This window comes from Tachyglossus aculeatus, chromosome 10, assembly GCF_015852505.1.
Source record: "Tachyglossus aculeatus isolate mTacAcu1 chromosome 10, mTacAcu1.pri, whole genome shotgun sequence".
Classification (NCBI taxonomy): domain Eukaryota; kingdom Metazoa; phylum Chordata; class Mammalia; order Monotremata; family Tachyglossidae; genus Tachyglossus; species Tachyglossus aculeatus.
Window position 1 is genome coordinate 8,010,104 of NC_052075.1, and position 21,523 is coordinate 8,031,626.

At 39.5% G+C, this 21,523-nt stretch overlaps 1 protein-coding gene across 1 annotated transcript in view; it reads left to right on the plus strand.

Annotated features, from left to right (window-relative positions):
* SLIT2 (slit guidance ligand 2) overlaps positions 1–21,523 on the plus strand; it is a 320,705-nt gene that overhangs the window by 248,505 nt on the left and 50,677 nt on the right. Inside the window, exons 20-28 of the mRNA XM_038751941.1 lie at positions 1,877–2,020; positions 5,206–5,349; positions 9,438–9,604; positions 10,626–10,758; positions 13,449–13,517; positions 14,831–14,902; positions 15,135–15,206; positions 15,846–15,917; positions 17,275–17,438. Of these exons, the coding sequence (XP_038607869.1) occupies positions 1,877–2,020; positions 5,206–5,349; positions 9,438–9,604; positions 10,626–10,758; positions 13,449–13,517; positions 14,831–14,902; positions 15,135–15,206; positions 15,846–15,917; positions 17,275–17,438 (1,037 nt within the window). The remainder of the gene's footprint in view (positions 1–1,876; positions 2,021–5,205; positions 5,350–9,437; positions 9,605–10,625; positions 10,759–13,448; positions 13,518–14,830; positions 14,903–15,134; positions 15,207–15,845; positions 15,918–17,274; positions 17,439–21,523) is intronic.

Consider the following 21,523-nt stretch of genomic DNA (forward strand, 5'->3'; position numbering starts at 1 on the left):
TAAGCACATGGGAGAGTACAGTATAACAGATTTGATATGTTCCCTGCCCACAAGGAACTTACAGTCTAGACCGGGGAGATCAGGGGAGACAAATACTCACAGATGTGGGACATATTAGAGCATCTACGTTACGTAATTAAGTTTCAGAGGGGTTTGTGGAACTTAAATCCTGAAGAGATAGTGCCATATAAGGTGGGAAGGTGTCGGGTGGGGAGAAATCCACTTATTATGGGGCAATGCAGGAATGTCTTCTAGGAATATTTTGAATCAAGTCTTAAATAATTGAATAGAGTCATCAATAAAAAGAAATATATGGGCTACAAACCAATAACACAAAAATCACCAAAAATTTGTGAGTGTTTTTTCTGCTTTATATTTTGAACTGAAAAGGTATATTTTATAAAAGAGATTTTTGCATTATTCCTGATGAGTAAGCAACACCAATTTCAAACGATAATCAAGGTGGTTGCCTTTTTTATGTAAAGATTGATTAGAAATTAAAATCTAGCCCATGTTTCCAATTGAGCAAGAGTAGATACAAAGAGTGTCCCAAGGTTTTATTTTAAAGGTAATTTGATTCATAGGTCTCTTTTCATTTAGAATTTGTCCCCTACATCTCAATTTGCAGTACCTAGAAGCAGTGTGTGGCTTAGTGTAAAGACGACTGTCTTGGGAGTCAGAGGACATGGGTGCTAATCCCAGCTCCACCACTTGTCTGTTGTGTGACCTTGGGCAAGCCACTTCACTTCTCTGTGCCTCAGTTACCTCATCTGTAAAATGGGGATTAAGATTCTGAGCCCCACGTGGGACAACCTTATTACCTTGCGTTTACCCCATTGCTTAGAACAGTGTGTGGCACATAGTATGCACCTAACGAATACCATAATTATTATAATATCTAACATCATTGGGTCAGACCAATGGCCATTTCAGCCCAATGTTCTGTTTGTTGCAGAAGCCTGAGGGCATTGGGAGGGACCAGGATTTGGTTATCCTCCTTGAGGCCAATCCTAATGGCTAGAAACAATGCTTAATTAGTGCCGGGCTCCTCAGAACTTGGCTCCCTAGTGAGTTGTATTCTGCTGAGAATCAGGAGCTCTGGAGCTCTGTGGGAGCAGAGAAAGTAATAGCTCTTCTGCTCCCCCAAACTCCTTCTATCCATCCCTTTCCCTCCTCTCTCGAGGGTCCCTGGAGTCATTATTAGAAGTGTTACTTTGCCAGTTTGCCTCCTTATACCTAGGCCACTTAACATCCCTAACTCTTTCATCTGCATCCATAAATTTCCCTTGGAGAACCCATTGCAGTCCACAAATTAATAGTCCATTAATTTATCCAAATCCATCTCGAATCAACTGATAACTTTAAGGTCAGAGTGACTTCCTATGGTAACAAAGCCTATTAGGTGAAGAAGGGTTTTTGTGTTCTAAAGCAATCATCTCAGACTTTAGTGGGTGTCCTCCTATCATGGATTTATGAGATTTAGTGACCAATAGTCTAGTATTTAGCCTGTCCTTACCCTTCACTGCTTTGGGAACCTTGGTGGTGTGTCTTCTCAGACTTCACTTTTCCACACTGAAGAATTCTGATCTTTCAATCTATCTTCATGAAGAAACTTCACCTCTGTGGTCATTATTTTTTAAGGTATTTGTTAAGCGCTTACTTTATCCAGGCAGCGTACTAAGTGCTGGGGTAGATACAAGGTAATCGGGGTGGACACAGGCTGAGTAGGTTGTCCTCATTATGGTTGCCCTTTCCTGTGTCTTCAGCACAGAAACGACTGAGTATTTTCAATGATTATCTACAGCTTCCTTAATGATTACAACCGGCCAACATCTTTTTTTGTTGGTTTGTTTTGTGAATAACATTGTTCTTTTAGAAACCTCAGCAACAACAAGATCACCGATATTGAAGAAGGAGCATTTGAAGGGGCCTCTGGTGTAAATGAAATACTGCTCACCAGTAACCGTTTGGAAAACATCCGGCACAAGATGTTCAAGGGATTGGAAAGCCTCAAAACCTTGTAAGTGTCCTTATTTGTGGGTCTTTTAAGCTAGATGATTTGCTGCCTCTTTTGTAACTTTCCCACACCTCCAGCAAAGACAGAATCCATTCTGGGTATCTAAATTTCCATCTGAGCAGTTCAAACTGAGGTTGGCCCAGTTGGAGAATAAACCATTCAACTAGAGGGTTTTCGTGGTCAGCATCACCATTAGCATCTGTCGAATGCCTATCATGGGCATAATAATACATGAATAATAATGGTACTTGTTAAACACTCACTCTGTGCCAAACACTGTTCTAAGTGCTAAGGTAGATACAAGTTAATCCCTGTCCCTGTCCCACACAGGGCTTACACTCTTAATCCCCATTTTACAGGTGAGGTAACTGAGGCCCAGAGAAGTGACTTGTCCAAAGTCACACAGCAGACATGTGACAGAGCCAGGATTAGAACCCAGGTCCTTCTGACCCCCAGGCTCATCCTCTATCCACTAAGCCACACTGTAGGAACTGCCACCACATGGGATGAAGTATAAGCAGAAGGACTTCTGACTCTTGCTTTGCCTAAGTTATTTTTCCCATTAAGTCAACCCCAGCTAGAGGTGCTTTATTTTTCTTAAAAGAGTATGTCACTGATGGGATTGTGTTTCCTTGTCAACCTTTCCCTCCAACAGTAAGACAACAAATTACACAAAGAGGAACGTTGTGCTGACGGCAATGACTTCTGCTCAGGCATCTGAAGAGGGGGATGCCTGCCGGTCTATATTCCCATGTCCTTGCCTGAATTTCCCTTCCTGAGACTGTCTGGGAAAAACAATAATAATAATTATTATTTTGGTATTTATTAAGCACTTACTATGTGCCAAGCACTGTTCAAGGTGCTGGGGTAGATACAGGGTAATCAGGTTCAACAGAGTCCCTGTCCCACATGGGACTCGGTCTTAATCCCCATTTTACAGATGAGTTAACTGAGGCCCAGAGAAGTGAAGTGACTTGCCCAAGGTCACACAGCAGACAAGTGGCAGAGCCGGGATTAGAATCCACATCCTGTGACTGTCAAGCCCATGCTCTTGCCATTAGGCCATGCTGAAGATGAGCTAGAGGTTGGAAGTGAGGAGGTAGTGTAGGGAGTGAAAGTGTTGATATAGTTTATTGACCTCTCACTCTGAGTTCTTTACCTTTTGATCTTTTTAATGAAATTGTATTGCCAGAGATTCTGTTCATGGACACATGGCTTTGCGTACCAAAGTCAGAAGAACACATTAGTGATTACTCTTAACTTTCCTACCCACTTTGAGGCTGTGCTGGAAGTGGTTGGGAGGCAGAAACCCAATATGTTGAATTTTTTTGATTATTTTTGTTTTTGTTTTTTATGGTATTTGTGAAGCACTTAATGTACCTGTACTAAATGCTGGGGTAGATACAAGCTTAATCAGGTGGACACGGTCCATGTTCCACATGGGGCTCACAGTATTAATCCCCATTTTACAGATGAGGTAGCTGAGGCACAGAGAAGTTAAGCAGTTTGCCAGAGGTCACACAGCAGATGAGGTGGGGCCAGGATTAGAACCCAGTTCCTTTTGACTCAGAGGCTTATGCTCTATTCACTAGGCTACGCTGCTCGAGTGCATGCTAATTTGGGTGCAGGTGGCAACAAGCATACCATTTTTTTAGACTTTTTTTTTAAAGCACTGTATTTGACAATGTCCAACTTGGCTTTTTGGGCAAATAGAAACTAATTCTCTGGAGTGAGATGAGGGAGCTTGACTAGTAAAGTGTCTGAAACATAGTAAGCGCCTAACAAATACCGTCATCATTACAGTGTTTCCAGCAAGAGTTTGTAGTGTGGCTTAGTGGAAAGAACACAGGCTTGGGAGTCTGAAGGACCTGGGTTCTAATCCTGGCTCCACCTCTTGTCCTCTGTGTGACTTTGGGCAAGTCACTTCACGTCGCTAGGCCTCAGTGACCTCCTATAAAATGGGGATTAAGATTGTGAGCCCCACGTGGGACAACCTGATTATCTTGTATCAGCCCCAGTGCTTAGAACAGTGCTTGGCACATGGTAAGCGCTTACCAAATACCATAATTATTATTAGTAGTAGTAAATTGCCGTCCCCAAACCAGTGTGCTCCCTCATTCTCACTGGCCCACTATCGTGATGAGTCTTCTGGCTCCTCATTCTACCATTCAGGGATCTGGACCTCTGCAGCTCTGAACATACCTCAGAGGCATCTCAATCCCTCCCCATTAACCAGGTTATGAAGATGCTAGGATAAACTAATGCAGGAGTCTTTGCAAGAACCAAAATTGTGCTCATTAAGAAAGGCTTTCTCGGAGTTCTCTCCTACCATACAGGCCTCTGGAATTTTCAAACTCCAGCTAGAAACATCAGGAGCAGCCTGGCAGAATGGTGGCAGGCAGTTCTTTGATCTCCGAGTCTGAATTCTTGGCATGACATTTAATGCCCTCGATCCGTAAATGGCGGCCCCTCCCTGCCGGCCCCTCTGTTCCGCTTCCAGATTGGAAGGCTGCGGATAAATCAGAATGGGTTTTTGAGGGGGACAACAAAGATATTTATACTATGAAAGTACACACATTCCACCTTTCACTGAGTTTTAGATCCAGGGCAGAAAAGCTGGGCTGCAGCATGGTTACATAAGACGAAGGAATTTGTGGAAACAGTAGAAGAATGCTTTCTTCCAGGCAGTTTGCAATTCATCGACAGATGCAATCAATCCCTCGTTTTAACATTTTAATGTGTTTGTAGCATACGTGCACTGAGTAACGAATAAACTATGAGAAATGGACTTTTTAAATGTCACCAGAATAGCTCAGAGTCTGACAAAAATGGTTGAAAATTTTTGTCTCCAAATGAAGCCCTCAGATGGAGAAAAAAAAAAGCAAACCAGGCCCTCGGTGAATGAAATCACTCTAACAGCAAAGTCATAATTGGAAAAGTCATTCATTTATTGCAATGAACCTTTAAATCCTAACTAGTGAAAGTTACAATCCACTGTTAGAAGCTTTTTATCAATGTGATTTTTTAATAAGTTTTTTGGAAGCATTTTATCACTTAATGGGTTTATAAACAAGTGACTGAGTAGATAGTAATGGCTGCTTTAACTGAAGGGTGATTTCATACTTAAGGGAAGAAAAATGGTGCACGATATATTCTTCCTAAAACAAATAATGCTGGCTCTCTTTTAGGATGTTAAGAAGCAATCGTATCAGCTGCGTAGGGAACGACAGTTTCACAGGACTCAGTTCTGTGCGTTTACTTTCTCTGTATGATAACCAGATTACTACAATTGCCCCTGGAGCATTCGACACTCTCCATTCTTTATCCACACTGTAAGTATCAGTTGCATTTTTCCTTTCCTTCTTAGCCAAAACCATTGCTCAGTTTTAGGAGCACATGGATTAGTAATTTATCAGCAGCAGTTTAATGCCATCTCACAGAGTGCAACCCATTGATTAAAAAAAAAAATCACTAAAAAAAAAAGCAATTTCCCAAGACAAGATTGCATTCTTTATTAGTATTTGAGTCTACACATTTTCCTAAAAACCTGACAGGGACAAATGGAGCCATTTTGGTTATTTTTTTATCTGAAACTTCATTATTATCATTAATATAAATATGTCAATCAACTAATAGAAATTATTAAATGTCTCCTAAGAGCTGACCACTGTATTAGGTGTTGGAAGAGTTTAACAGGGCAAAATACCTGTTCCCTACTCTCAAGGAATTTACAATATAGCAGAGGAGGCAGACAGAAATTATTTACGAATAGTGAAAGGAGGAGTGAGAACAAAGGTAAAATAGATGATACTGACAGTCCTAAGATTTTACCACACAGTTGGTTGCGGAAAACTACCGTCTACGTTGACTACAAGGCATAATTTATTTTCTTATGGGAATGTTGTTATAAACCAAACCAAGGCCAGAGACCTTATTTTTACCCAAACTATCCAAAAATATGTACTCAATTAAAACATTAGTTAAAAAGTGCATTGACTATTCGTATTGAGTCGTAAAGGGTCTATGGTTAGGGCTACTGAGTCTTTTATTTCATTTGAAGTAAAGTGGATACTCCTGGGGATTCTGTCTGGTGATCAGTTAATCCCCACTCTCTCTTACTTGGCCTCTGCAAACCCCCTTCAATTGTCCCTCCTTTTGCCCCTTCTCTCCCATCCCCATAATAACTTTAAAAATGAGTTCTCTACTTCCCTGCTATTCCCATATGCCCCACCTCCAACCACTCATGCCCCAAACCAAAATGCCATAAATTAATTATGGTAATTATTTTAAGCTCTCACTAGGAGCAAAAATGTTGTGCTAACTCTGCAACAGATACAGAAAAATCCGGTCTGACACGTGGCCTGCCCCACTTGGGTCTCACAATCACAGAGTCTGGTGTTGAAAGGTCAAACCTGATGTGTTGTGAAGCTGAAACAGTCGAAATTTTTAAATGTTGCAAATGCATATATATAGACTTATTTTCACTATAGATTGTGTGTGTGTGTGTGTGTGTGTGTACATAGACACACACATGTACACTACTTATAGTGCAGATAGATCATCATCATCATCATCAATCGTATTTATTGAGCGCTTACTATGTGCAGAGCACTGTACTAAGCGCTTGGGAAGTACAAATTGGCAACATATAGAGACAGTTCCTACCCAACAGTGGGCTCACAGTCTAAGAGGGGGCTCACAGTCTAAAAGGGGGGTATAGGATTTGTGATTAAGTTTCCTGCTCACAACAAGCTCCCAGTGTAGAGGGGGAGAATTCTCATGGAGCCTAGGATTGAAGTGCTAATGGTGGTAGTAGAGTTGATGTGAAATGGGGTTTGGGGAAGTCATTAGTTGCCTTTTTATCAGAAAGTATCCCACCTGTGCTGGGCAGCAGTAGCATGGAAGAAAGTTAAGGATGGATACTCAAGTTTACTGCATGGAAGGAGGCAATGGAAAACCTTTTCCATATTTTTACCAAGGAAACTCAATGGATACACTTCCAGAAAGATTGCAGATGGAGTTGGGTCGTTTTGGGACGGACCATGGCATCCCTATGGGTCAGAGACAAATTGACAGCAAAAGACAAGACATAGTATTTTGCAGCAGTCTAATTAATACTAATCTTTTGTAAAAAACAGATTGCTGAATTGAGATATTTATGTGTAACCAATTCTTGGAAAGAGGTGATAGATATTTCCATGAAAGAATAAAAAGAACAGCTACTTTTAAAACTGTTGACTGAGTCAGTGAGGATGGTATCATATAATTGTACTCACAAGGGAGTCTCAGTGTAGGTTTTGGGAAGAGCAGAGAGAGCCTTGAGAAAAGCCCATTCACTTGGAGTTGAGATTCCTAACCGATAAGGCTGTGGCACCTATGCAGGGTGCTTCTCAGGGCCTGCCATCTCAGGTTTCAGTGCAGAAGTATAGCTGTGTTCACGAGATGAGAGTTCATCTGCCCATGTTCAGTCAAATTAAATATGGCAATGTGCTGAGGCAAGATATGCAAAGAGTACAACACTGATGTACATATCTGTAATTTATTTCAATACCAGACTCCCTCTCTAGACTAGAAGCTCATTGTGGGAGGTGAATGTATCTGTTTATTGTTATATTGTACTCTCCCAAGCACGTAGTATAGTGCTTTGCCCACAGTAAGCGCTCAATAAATGCAATTGAATGAATGAATGAATCAATCAATCAATCAATCACTGCCCACACTTTGTCCCAAGGGACTTCCATCAAAGGAGCCCAGATAATGAGAGAGGATTGCCCACAGATCAGTAACTCTTCAGTCAGTCAGTTGGTCAGTTGTATTTACTGAACTTGGGAGAGTACAATGTAACAGACACGTTCTCTGCCTACAGCGAGCTTACAGTCTGGAGGATGAGCTTGCTTTCAGTCTACAGGGCGAGTTTACAGTCTAGATAACATGTTTACAATCTAGAGGACAAGCCTACAGTCTAGAGGCTCCAACTACAAAAGAATAGGAAGCACTGCAGTAGAAGATTTGGTCATACTATTAGGAAATAAAATAGAGAAGGAAGAACTCACCCCTTAGGCTGTAATATTTTATGGGGGAAAGGACAGGTGGAAGGAGAAAAAGGGTGGTAGATTCACAGGTGGCCATCAGAGATTTGACATGTATTTTAAATGGGGCTTTATTTCATGCTCTGGGGCAAAGGTATGTTGGACTTAAATCATAGCTTCTCTTGAAATAAACATCCCTGTTAAAAATGATGAATCATTAGCTGGCTGAATTCAGAGTGTTTATTAGAATCAGATGGGAGGGATATACAAAAGGATGTGGCTGAAAAGGAGGGAAAGGAATAGATACCTATTTCACACAGCCGAAGGAGAAGCTCCTATGGGAAGCATTATCTCCAAAGCACTTAATCCTCTTTCCACATAAAATGTGGCATTTTACACCTACTGACTAATTTGTGCATATTAAAGATGGCATGTTTGTAAATAATGGAATTGTCAATAGGCCCGTGCTCAAATGGTGTGATGCTGAAAGTATTGGGACTTGTAGAAGTAAATTCATTTTTATAACTGGCATGTAATCAACTTGGCTGTCAGTTTAGATGGGAAACCTATTCTCTGGAGCAAATAAGAGATGGAAATCTTGAGATGACAAATTAATGAAATAGCTGGTGTCAGGTTAAACTCAATAATATAAAGTAATCAGCCTTCATCTCTGTATTAAATTACTGCATTATCAGTTCTGGGTAGTTTGACAGCAAGTCAGATCTCTGACAAGTCTAAATTACCTCTAAATGAGATATATCAAGATGTACTACATAAATTCTAAACTGCTACCTTTAACTTTATTTTGAATATGGAATCATTCAAGGGAATTTTCTCTCATGTTTTGTTTTTCAGTACATAATTTGAATGCTTTAGCTGGAAAAAATACATCCTGAGGGTGTGCAGAGGGTGGTGTGGGTATATGTGGGTGGAATCATTCAATCAGTCAGTGGTATTTATTGAACATTTCCCATATGCAGAGAACTGTACTAAGCATTTGGGAAAATACAACGGAGTTGGTAGACACATTCCCTGCCCACAGTGAGCTTACCGTCTAGAAAAGAGAGAGCTAGATGATTTAAACACCATTACAGTATTATCTATTGAACGTTTTCTAGTAGTTTGTGGATTTATTACTCTATTTATTTTACTTGTACATATTTATTCTATTTTATTTTGTTAATATGTTTTGTTTTGTTCTCTGTCTCCCCCTTGTAGACTGTGAGCCCACTGTTGGGTAGGGACTATATATGTTGCCAACTTGTACTTCCCAAGCGCTTAGTACAGTGTTCTGCACACAGTAAGCGCTCAATAAATACGATTGACTGAATGAATGAATGAAATAGAATCTCAGAATTCAAGATAATGGTCACATTGTACATTACTCATAGAAATCTCTTGGCCAATCCCTTCAACTGTAACTGTCACCTGGCTTGGTTGGGAGATTGGCTTAGGAAGAAACGCATCGTAACGGGAAACCCTCGTTGTCAAAAACCATACTTCCTGAAGGAGATTCCCATCCAGGACGTTGCCATTCAGGATTTCACTTGTGATGATGGTAAGTTCTAGATTCTGACTTGCCATATATTTTGGTGTTGAGTTTTTCAGTTGACAAGTTCTGTTACTTTAATGTGGCAGAAATCAAATGACCTGAAAACCCTTTTCCAATTCATGGACTGCATTTTCTCCTTTGATTCCTTTTCACCTGTTTTGATATTGTTTTTCTTAGAATCATGCAAAATTGATTGTTTGATTTACTTTATTTTTCAATTACTGGTTCAAAATTTTTAAAGGTAATACTCTGTAAAATAATCTAAATCGAAGCCACTATTTTCAGCTAAAATGGCAAAGAGCTCTCTAAAGACTAGTCGTGATTTCACATGTACGATTTTGACGAAAACTATCAATAAAAATGGGCTGTTTTACTTTTCAGATTTTCTTAGTCCAGGCAATATGTATCTTGTCTTAAACTTAAATGTATGGCTCTTAAAATAATGAAACAGATGTTTACATTCTGTAATTTTTTGTAAGTAGGAACGTAGGACATATTTTAGAATCAACTTCAGAATTTAGAGTCTACAAATGGAATCCTGGATTTAGAAGTAGTATATTGGTATTTAGTTGTAATGAATGGTGTTTGAGATGTGACATCATGTTTTGTTATATACATAACCATTAAGTCGGATTACTCATTTCAAACTCACCATTCATTCGAATACAGGCCGCATTATATTTCAGACCCACCATTTATTGAAATACACAGTATGAATTTATCAATATGTAGCCTTTCAAACTCACTATGTCATGGATTAAATCACCCATTCTTTGCCACTGAAACCATAATTCCAGTACGAAGAGCATAATTTCTCGAGTAAGTTCTAATGCAGTAGGGTAGGTTCCTATATAATAAATATATAAGCTTGAGCTTGATTTTCCATAACTTGATGCTTCATAGATAGATCTGAAAGTTCTGTAGTATAGACTTCTTGTTCATTAGGGAATTAACAGATTTCACGTTACTGGCTATTCAGGACTCTTTAGAACCATAACCATGCATTTGTCTGTCTTGGATAAAACAGGAAATGATGATAACAGTTGTTCCCCATTATCCCGTTGTCCGGCTGAATGCACCTGCCTTGATACTGTAGTCCGCTGCAGCAACAAGGGCCTGAAGGCTTTACCAAAAGCCATTCCCAAAGATGTCACTGAACTGTAAGTAGCACAAGTGTTTTCCTTTCCCTCGTTACTACAACTGAATTTACCTCCAGGGTCCAGAGTTGGTTTCACCGAGAAGAAATGAGCACAATTCAGGACTGATGATGTAAGATTTTTTTTCCTTTAAATCTTTCAAATTTCATCTTTAAAAATAGGGAAACAGAGAACAAAAAAGGGAGTAAAAAGGGGCTTGCAACAGCATTTACAATACTACATTTAAGTTGCTCTAGAAACTCTGAGAAAAAACTATGGGCTCCGCAGGCAAAATTTCTGTTTCAAGGTGTGTATTTGTTGGCCTATTGCTTTTTAAAAGCCATCAAAAAGCGACACTGGAAGGTATTAATACTGATCAAGGTTGTAGTTTTTGCCCACAAGTCTTTTTTTGTTTAATCATCTAGATATTTATACCCACATGCTGGGGATTTCCTAGAAAAATTCCTCTTTAAGTGTATGGGGTTTTATTGCCCTCTAGTGGTTCTAGCCCAAGGTGGATTGGGTATGGGAGGGAGGAGGGAAGTGGAAATGAAGACAGTAAGACCAAAGAAGTGATTGGAGAAGGCAAAACTTAGAAAGATGGTGAGACAAAGGCATCTTAGCACTCTCTTTCAATTCGTTATATTTTTGAACTAATGATGTTCAGCCTCAGTAACGCGTTCCGTTCTTGTGTGATGGAATCAAGTCCAACCAAAGTCCTTGTTCTACGGATAGCTCACACTAGGGGTTTGGGGATAGGCAGAAGTGTACACAGACACATGAAGCCCTAGGGTCTAAGAAGTATTTCATACGCTGAGAATGATCAGGTTGCAGGGGTCAGAACTGAACTTTCGACTTCAGCTTTGCTTGGCAAACACGTTCTTTGCCAGAGTTAAGACTTGCATTTAATTCTCTTTGCAAGTTAAACAGTTTTGCCCTTTCTCGGTCTACTGTCCTAGTGGTAGAACACCCTCTAAGCTCTTAGTCATTCTTTCACACTAAATTAAGGATTTGGATGGGTGCAGTAGGTCTAGACTATTGAATGCACTGCAGCAGAAATTCACTTGTATCCTGCCACAGTAGACTAATCTGAGCCTACGTAAAACAGACCCGGTACTTGTATCCAAAAGAATCCCAAAGCCATATGTTTCCCGAAGGTGCAGTCATCTCCAGCTACATTTTCAGCCCAAACGGATTGGCGAACAGATTTTGTTGTACTATTTCAGGATTGGATGGAACCCACTGGGGCTTCCGTATAGCCCAGATTTTTATGTGTACATCCCATTTTCTCGTGAGTTCCAAAGAGACAGCAACTCCTTGGAGTGGCTGATTTTAAGCTGCTCCCCTCACCCTCTTGCCCATCGATCTGCCTGGAGGCCTGGGACTCTCCTGAGATTCCCTAAGGAAACACAGAGTTTGGAGTCCAAAATCAGGATGAGAAATATCCAAAATACATAACCCAAGAAACGTTAGTATTGCATCGGGTTAGGTTGGTGCCAAAAATTGGATTTGCTCAGGGAAATGGGTCACCTTTCTTGACAAGCTACTAAAGAAAATAGTTATACTTAATAATAATTGTTAAGTGCTTTCTATGTGCTAAGCATTGGGATAAACTCCCTGGATCACATGGATTTACAGTCTAAAGGGGAGGGAGGTATTGAATCCCCATTCTTCAGATGAGGAAATTGAGGCACAGAGAAGTTGTGACATCCCCAAAGCCCCACTGCAGACAAATGGCAGAGCTGGGTTTAAAGCTGCCTAGGCCTCTGTAAGAAGCAGCGTGGCCTAGTGGGAAGAGATTTCCCACTAAATCCCGTGGGCTGGATTGAGCATTTAACTTCTCTCTGTCTCAATTTTGTCATCTAAAAAGTGTGGATTCAGTACCTGTTCTCTCTCCTACTTAGACTGTGAGCCCAGTGTAGGCAGGGACTGTGTCCAACCTGCTTGTCTAGTATCTATCCCCAATTTAGTACAGTTTTACACTTGACAAATTCCGTCAGAAAGAAAGAAAGACTGTCTCCCAGTCCTGGCCTCGTCCCACTAGGCCACATTCATGCCTTCATAATACATAATCTGTTTTTAATATTACTATCAGTCATAACATATGTTTTCTTTATGCATCTGTCAAATATTAATTGCTTTCAGTGGAGTGGCAGGTGATTTGCCACCATCTATTTAGTGGTTGTTGTTTAATAGCTTTCCACTGTACTAAGAGCACGGGAAATTTAACAGGAGGAACCAAGAAGTTGTGGCTCCTGCCTTCAAGGATCGAAGTCACTACCTTGTAATTTTGTTAAGAGTAGGAAAACTAAAATATCAATCTGGAAACAAGTCTACAGGTCAAAGTGGAAAAAATGTACATCTTTTCCTTAAATCATTATTCTCTGAAAGTATTATCGATGTCTCTAAATTTCCTGGCCACAATTAACATAAGCACCGTACGAAAAAGATGGAATATTTTTACTGTTCAGTTGTCAATTTTCTATTTGTAGTTTGTGCAAGACCTATTGAACCATGACAAATTCGACTGTATGAACCAAATAATCTTCTCTTCATGCCTGTATATCAACTCTTAATTGATCCTGACTAGACAGCATGGCACCTCAATTATAAACACTGAAACTAATATTTCACTCTTTATTGAGATAAAATGCTGCATTTGGATATTGCTATTATTTTAATTAAAATGATGGAGTCTTTTTTGTTGTTCTTAGGTATTTGGATGGAAACCAATTTACCCTTGTTCCCAAAGAACTTTCTAATTATAAACATTTAACATTAATGTAAGTAATATTACAGTATCTTTGGGGGTTTAATTTTCTGGGTTTGATGAAGTTGTCAATCGTATTGAGCACTTACTATGTGTAGAGCACTGTACTAAGCACTTGGAAGAGTGCAATACAACAGAATTAGCAGACTCGTTCCCTGCCCATAACAAGCTTGTCAAAGGGAAAAGCATAGAAACATAATAGAGTCTCCCTCATTCTTAAGCATTTGTTTAGTTAATCATAGAGTCCTAGGGAAGTTATGTAAAGCATAGCTCCCCTGAAGTGGGTTTTGGGCCTTCTTTATGTTACTGTCCTTGTGCAAGGAGCACATCTTTAGGAACATATCTGTTCCCTTTTCTTAGATGAAAAATGGTGAAAAATAATTATCTAATAGGAAATCAAGTTCCCGATTTAAATGACCATTCAGCTTATGGGAAAGGTTAATGAAGTCATTAAGTGGGTACAACTTTGCCACACTTAATAATGACGGCATTTATTACATATTTACTATGTGCTAAGGGCTGAGGTAGATACAAGGTTATCAGACTGGACTCCATATATCGCCATTGTACAAATGAAGAAACTGAGGCCCAGAGAGGTAAAAGTGACTTCCCCAAGGTCACACATCAGGTCAGTGGCAAAGATGAGACTTGACCCTGTGTCTCCTGATGCCCTGCCCTTTCCACGAGACCACATGGGATAGAAGTCATGGCCAGAAATTCCTGGCTATCTTGAACTTCCAACAGCTTTTATTGAGCCCACCTAGGGGCCTGCATATATTTTTAAGCACTCAGACAGAAAGGTCACCTTTCTGTGGGACTGCAGCAGTTCTTATAAGTTTCACTGTTTTTTCCTCTAGGCTATAAACTCCTCCCTCTAGACTGTGAGCTCCTTGTGGATAGGGAATGTATCTACCAACTCTATTGTACTGTTCCCTCCCAAGCACTTAGTACAATGCTCTGCCATTTACCGTACCATTTACTGATTGATGAATTTACCTCCCATTATTTTACTGGTGTCATTGCCATCCTCTTCACTGAAATGTTAAAAGGGGAGATGGAAGTAAATAGCAAGGTTTCTGCTAACAGTTTTGCACAGCAGTATTGGAATGTGGAAATTTGATCAAGTTAGTGTGATTTTTCATTGATTAAACGTTTTCTGGATTTGCTGAAATCATGTGGTAAAATATTTTGCTTTTTTGAATAACATAGAAGATAACAACAAGGGTAGAATTATTGAAAGTAAAGCAAGGTGCTATTTCAAGAATTAATATTGTTTTAGGACTTGTGCATTCATTAGTACTAAATCACTGTGTTTATTTTTTGTAGAGATTTAAGTAACAACAGAATCAGCACCCTTTCCAATCAGAGCTTCAGCAACATGACCCAGCTGCTTACCTTGTAAGTTTCAACCTATAGCATTGAGTATAAGAAAAATAAAGGGTGAATCATTTCCAAGAAAAGTTAACCTATCGATTGTAATACATGCATTTTAAATCTTGCTTGATTTTGGAACTGTAAAATATCCATTTTTCTAAATGGCTTTTGGTGCAAAAGTCTGTGTTCCTTTATTTTCCACTTCTTATGTTTTCTTGTCACTTTAAGAAATAAAAGGTTTCATCTGTGCTTACAGAATTCTCAGTTACAACCGCCTCAGATGCATACCCACTCGAACCTTCGATGGATTAAAATCACTTCGGTTGCTGTGAGTGTTCTTTGTTATATAAAATTTGTCCATGAACTTTTTGGCATGTCAATTTGAACATGTAACTTTTCTTCAGTAATAATAATTGTAGTATTTAAGTGCTTACCATGTACCAAATACTGTGCTAAGCAATAGGGTACATACAGGATAACCAAATTGGACATAGTCCCTGCTTCACATGGGGCTCAAAACCTATGTGGAGGGAGGACAGGGATTTAATTCCCATCTTACAGATGATGAAACTGAGGCACCAAGAAGTTAAATGACTTGCCTGTAGTCACACCGCAGGCAAGTAGCGGAACCAGGATTAGTATTTAGGTCTCCCGTCTGCCGCTGCTCCGCTCTTTCCGCTAGGCCATACTGTTTCCAAAGCTGGACTACCTTCTGTTCCTGGGTGTCTTTAACTAGAAATACTTACTGTTACAGCTTCACAGTAACTTCCAATGTGCACTCAACTATTTTGGTAGCTCTCTGCCTTGGATTTCCAACTGCTATTTTGGAGAATTAAGACTGCATTTTGTTCAGTTTTAGAGTACATATATGATATATTGGCTGGTTTGCAAGTCTTTATCCTGTTATTTTTGAAAATGATTATAGACAGTTTAACTACTACTTTGAAATAATTATTTTTTCCTTTAGATCTTTGCATGGAAATGACATTTCTGTTGTGCCCGAGGGAGTGTTTAATGATCTTTCTGCGTTATCACATCTGTGAGTATTTAGTCTATAAAAGTGTGCTTGCATGCTAGTTGACCTCACGGACTGCCCTCAGAAAAACTACTGGGTTTTGTTTCCTGTGAAAATTAAGCAAATATGATCGGGATAATCTCTGTGTCCATGAAGTATTATAGAACATGTTGAAAAGTAATGAATTTAGTTCAAAAGAAAAGTGAAGCCTGCTCTAGCTGGGTTACAACAACAATAGTTAAAACCAGAGGTATTTGCACACTAGCATCACCTTTATTATTTAAAAAAGGAAGAGGATTAGTCTTAGAGTTTTGGGTTTTTTGGCTTTTTTTTTTTTGAAAGAGGAAGTTTTATCCTAGGGAAGTTTGAGAGGCTGCTTAAAATAGCTCTGTTAATGGGTTAATTCTGGTAACATAGAGGCCATGGTATTGAGAACGTGCTGGAAATTGTGAGCCTTTAGAACAACTCTAAGTACCCTAAAACAACAAGCTAAGCACAAGCTTAGCTGTCTGAAGAGTTTCAAATCACCATGTAAGAAAGGTCTAAACTTGTAAAATGAAGTGTAGAGTTGACAAGAAAGAATGTTTTTACTCTCAGGGATATTAATTGTTGAATAGAGGACCAAGGAAGTCTTTAGAACTTCCATTTCTTGAAAACTTTAAGGAAAGAATAGACAACCATGCATCCTGACTGGCGTAGTCACCTGTCTTCCATGGTAAGGAGCAGGAACCAGTTGATTGCACAAGATTGCTTTAGTTCTATTAGTGATATGATATCTGTGACATATAAAGTTAATTTTATCCATCATACAGTCTGACCAGGTAATTATAGTCAAACAGAATCTATCTTGGGGTCTGAATTATGCAGATGGACCGTTTTTATCAATCAAAGTACCTGGATAATGGTCACTTTTCCACTTTTTGCCATTGGGTGTATCTGATCTTGGGTAAATTTAATAAGACCTAGCCCTCCCAATGTTTTCCAAGAGATCCCAGAATTCTGATTGGCATCTTCTAACATCTGTGTTAGTACTGTGTTGGTAACTACACACAGAGACAGGAATTTATGTCTGTCTCAGACACTCTAACTCTTCTCTTCAAATTGATATCTGCTGTGATACCTGGGTTGCTACAGCCTAGAGAGATTGTTTTGTAATACCTATGGTTAAGCATCAGTCGGCTCTTAAAATACAAAGCAAAGATCATTCAGTATAGTAAAGGCTTAGTATCTGACCTTTCTTCAAAGCTGTGACTTCAGGACATTTCCATTGAGAATGACACTAAAGTATTTTTCGGCAGTGAAATGTCACCACATTTTAGGTCCTATAAAATACATCTTATTAAATTATCCCATTGTCAGCCAACCTCTATTTTTCTTCCAGGGCAATTGGAGCAAATCCTCTTTACTGTGACTGCAACATGCAGTGGTTATCAGATTGGGTAAAATCGGAGTACAAAGAACCTGGAATTGCCCGGTGTGCTGGTCCTGGGGAGATGGCAGACAAGCTACTACTCACCACTCCATCCAAAAAATTTACCTGCCAAGGTAGAGTTGTTTCAGTGACTATTTTGTTGGAAACTATGAAGTTTAATTGCACAGTCGCTTTACAGTCCACCCAATAAGCGTCATGTTGGATAACTATCCTTCACAATAGAATATGATACTATTAAAGGGTAATTTATCAGTGTGTTGAGTCTTGATTAAAAAGATTAATATATGACCCCAAAGTCCCTTCTAACAATATTGAGTTGTATTTACGTACTTACTATGTGCCAAGCACTGCCCTAAGAGCTGGGATATATACAAGATAATCAAGTCAGACACAATCCTTACCCCACATGGGACGCAAAGCATGGGCTTTGGAGTCAGAGGTCATGGGTTCAAATACCGGCTCTGCCAATTGTCAGCTGTGTGACTCTGGGCAAGTCACTTAAATTCTCTGTGCCTCAGTTACCTCATCTGTAAAATGGGGATTAAGACTGTGAGCCCCCTGTGGAACAACCTGATCACCTTGTATTGTAACCTCCCCAGTGCTTTGAACAGTGCTTTGCACATAGTAAGCACTTGATTAATGCCATTATTATTATTATTATTATTATTAATAGGAAGGAAAACAGGTATTTAATCCCCATTCTACAGTTGAGGAAACTGAGGCCCAGAGAAACTAAGTGTCCCAGGCCCATGCTCTTTCCACTAGATCACGCTGCTTCACTCCTGAAATGTGCACATGTATCGATTGTCTTCTGCGGGGCTGTTGTGTTTGCTCCTTGCTCTTCTTGGTGCATGTTTCCTGATTTCCATGTTGAGAGTCTGCTGCAGTAAAGTGTCCGCATGCCCCAAATTGATCTTAGAGGTCAAAGATAGAGCTGGAGTTCAGTGACTGTTGGGTAGTCTGCCCCTTTAATTAATGATTGTTTCAGTTGCTTCTCAAGACTTAATAAAAAAATTTAGGCACTTAATACAAAATGTCCTTTGGCTACACAATTCCTACAAATGATTCTTTGAAAACTATTAGATAACTTTAAAAGCAATAAGAAACATATACACCCACAAACATTTCTGGCTGCTTTGTACCTTAAACTGGTGTTTCCTGTAGTTTTTTTTTTATTTTTATTTTTATTTTTGGTAAGTGCTACCTCTAACAAGCATTTAATCTCTTACTTTGCCCTCTCACACCCTTTGCCCTGCTTCTAGAGGCTCCAGGGCCTTGTGGTTTTCTGAGTCCAGGTAAGGTTGCAAATGAATCCCTCACGTCCATTTTCTGACTAAACCTTCCGACTCTCCTCATGTGTGCCTTGCACCAACCCCTTGTGGTAATTGCATCTATGCTTTGATTCCCACCCACACTCTCCCTTTAGGTTTTTTTTATCTTTAGGGAAAATTAGTATTCCTAGGATATTTAAAAAGTTGTTGATCAGTGCTATTGAAGGTATCATTTTTTGAGTAGTCATGAAAGATGTGGGAAGACTAGAAAAAGAAATATTTTAGACTTTGGCATGGAGAAATGATGTCTTTGGAAATTGTGACTTAGGTTAATTTCATACCTGAAACATTATAGAACATATCACCAAATTGTCAGGTTGCAGTTGCAAGGAAAGATGACCATTTCCTTGAGTAGCAACCAGTATGATTCTGAGAAAAGAGACTCCTGCCACATCAATTTTGATTCCTTCTGTGATAGACAACAGGGTATTTGGACTGAGAGGGAGCAGCAGATTGCTTGACTCTAGACATCATTAGCGCTTTCAGTAGTGACACCCACATCTTCCTCCTTGATATTCATATCACCAAGACACCTTGATATTCATATCACCAAGGCAGGAAGATCATATTAGCTTGCACTGCTAGCACATGGATCTAGAACTGGCTCACTGAGTCACATCCAAAATGTGGTCATCGATAGTTTAGCCCCAACTTTGGTCAGTGACTAACAGAATTAAGAGTATGCCCATTAAACTAGCAGATGACAGTAGAATTTATAGGGAATGTGACCCTTAGCAAAATGATTCACTGAAATGAAAATGGTGTTTGAAAGGATGAAAACAATATGTATATCTTCTTCCTAAAATGTCACTCGGCACACAACTCTCCACTACTCAAAAACTTTGGTTTTTCACGGCATCAATCAGAAACTCTTCACCATCAGCTCCATGCCTCTCTACCAGCCTTCTCCATCTTATGTAAATGCCCTTTTCATTGCTACTTCCCAGTTTTTCACTCCTCCCAAGCTGACACTCTAAATGTACTTCAGTTTTGACTTTCTCCTGCCAACCTACTTCAAATCCACCAACCCACAACTCTCCCCATCTTCAAAGCTCTCCTCAAATCCCCTCTCCTTCAAGTAGCCATCCCCGATAAACTCCAAGTATCATCAATTCAACGACCTCCTTTAGCACCTACATGAATTTACATCCATCTTTAGGACTTGTGTATGTGTGGATGTGTGTCTATGAAATTAATCTCCCATTTATCAATTCAGCTATTGCTTTCAGGCATAATCATGCTATCATTTTTATCCTCGTTCTTCTCCTGCACTCTATTTGTAAATAATTTATATTTCTATGTCTTTCCCTTCAGATTTTAAGCTCCCTGAGGCCAGGAACCATTGCTTTTGCTGCTCATGTACTGTCCTAAGCACTTAGTAAAGGGGGGTTTCATGGCCCCGTTAACTAGGGAAAAGAATGCAAGTCTGAGCACCTGAAATTCTTTAGTACCAATAAGACTCAGCTCCTTGAAGGTGGGGATTGCGTCTATCAGTACTATTGCATTGTGCTCTCCTAAGATCTTAGTACAGTGCTCACCGTGTAAGAATGGAAAACATGAAAGACACAGAGTCATCCAGAAGTCAGAGGATGTTCAGTCAGTCGCATTTATTGAGCACTTAGTATGTGATCTAAGCGCTTGGAAGAGCAGTGTGGCTTAATGGACAGAGCATGGGCTTGGGAGCCAGAGGTCGTGGGTTCTAATCCCATCTATGCCATTTGCCGGCTGTGTGACTTGGGGCAAGTCACTTAACTTCTCTGTGCCTCAGTTACCTCATCTGTAAAATGGGGATTAAAGTGTGAGCCCCATGTAGGACAACCTGATTACCCTGTATCTACCCCAGTGCTTTGAGCAGTGCTTGGCACATAGTAAGCACTTAACAAATATCATTATCATTATTATTATTATCATATAGCAATAGTCACATTCCCTGACAAGGATTGTCTCTATTGCTGTATTTTATTTTCCAAACACTTAGTAAATAATAACAGTAATGATGATATTTAAGTACTTACTATGTGCGAAGCACTCTGCAAATGGTAGGCACTCAATAAATATGATTAAATGAATGAGTTCCCTACGCACAGTGAGTTTATGGACTAGAGGGAGGGAGTTGTGGGCAGGGAATGGATCTATCAACTCTGTTGCATTGTACTCTCCCAAGAGCTTAGTAAAGTGCTCTGCACTCAGTAAGTGCTCAATGAATGCAATTGATCAATTGATTACTTAATAATAGACTACATGATATATGCATGACAATTTCCTTATTAGTATGAGGAAGTATAGGTATTTTTCAGCATTGTTAGTTAAAATTGTTCAGCATTGTCCCCCATTCTAGAATGTGAGCTCATTGTGGGCAGGGAATGTCACTGTTTATTGTTGTATTGTACTTTCCCAAGAGTAGAGTGCTCTGTACACAACAAGTGCTCAAAAAAATGCGATTGATTGAATGAATGAATGAATGAATTATAGGCGATACAATAAAAATTATTTCATCACATTTTTAAAAATGGTTACCCTAGGGAGATGAGGGACGTCAGAATTATCCAGAACCTACAGCTAATGAAATTGGAGTTGATGAACAGGCTCAATCTTAAAGGTTGTACTTTTACTAACTAGATTTGAGTTCAGAGTTTTTCCCCACTGGAGCAGGTGAAAATTGTTTTACAGAGTTATTTGGCATTTACTTGCTATTTGCCAAGTGTCGCCTTCTTTATTTGGAGGGGGAGTTTTTATTGTATCTTTGTTAAACATTGAATTATTTTTCAGGATTTAACATTGAGTTTTCAAAGGCTTGGAAATGTGTTCATGAAAGTCATCAAAAGCAGGGTTCCTAACTGAAAGTTACTATTTTTTACGGCAGTAGG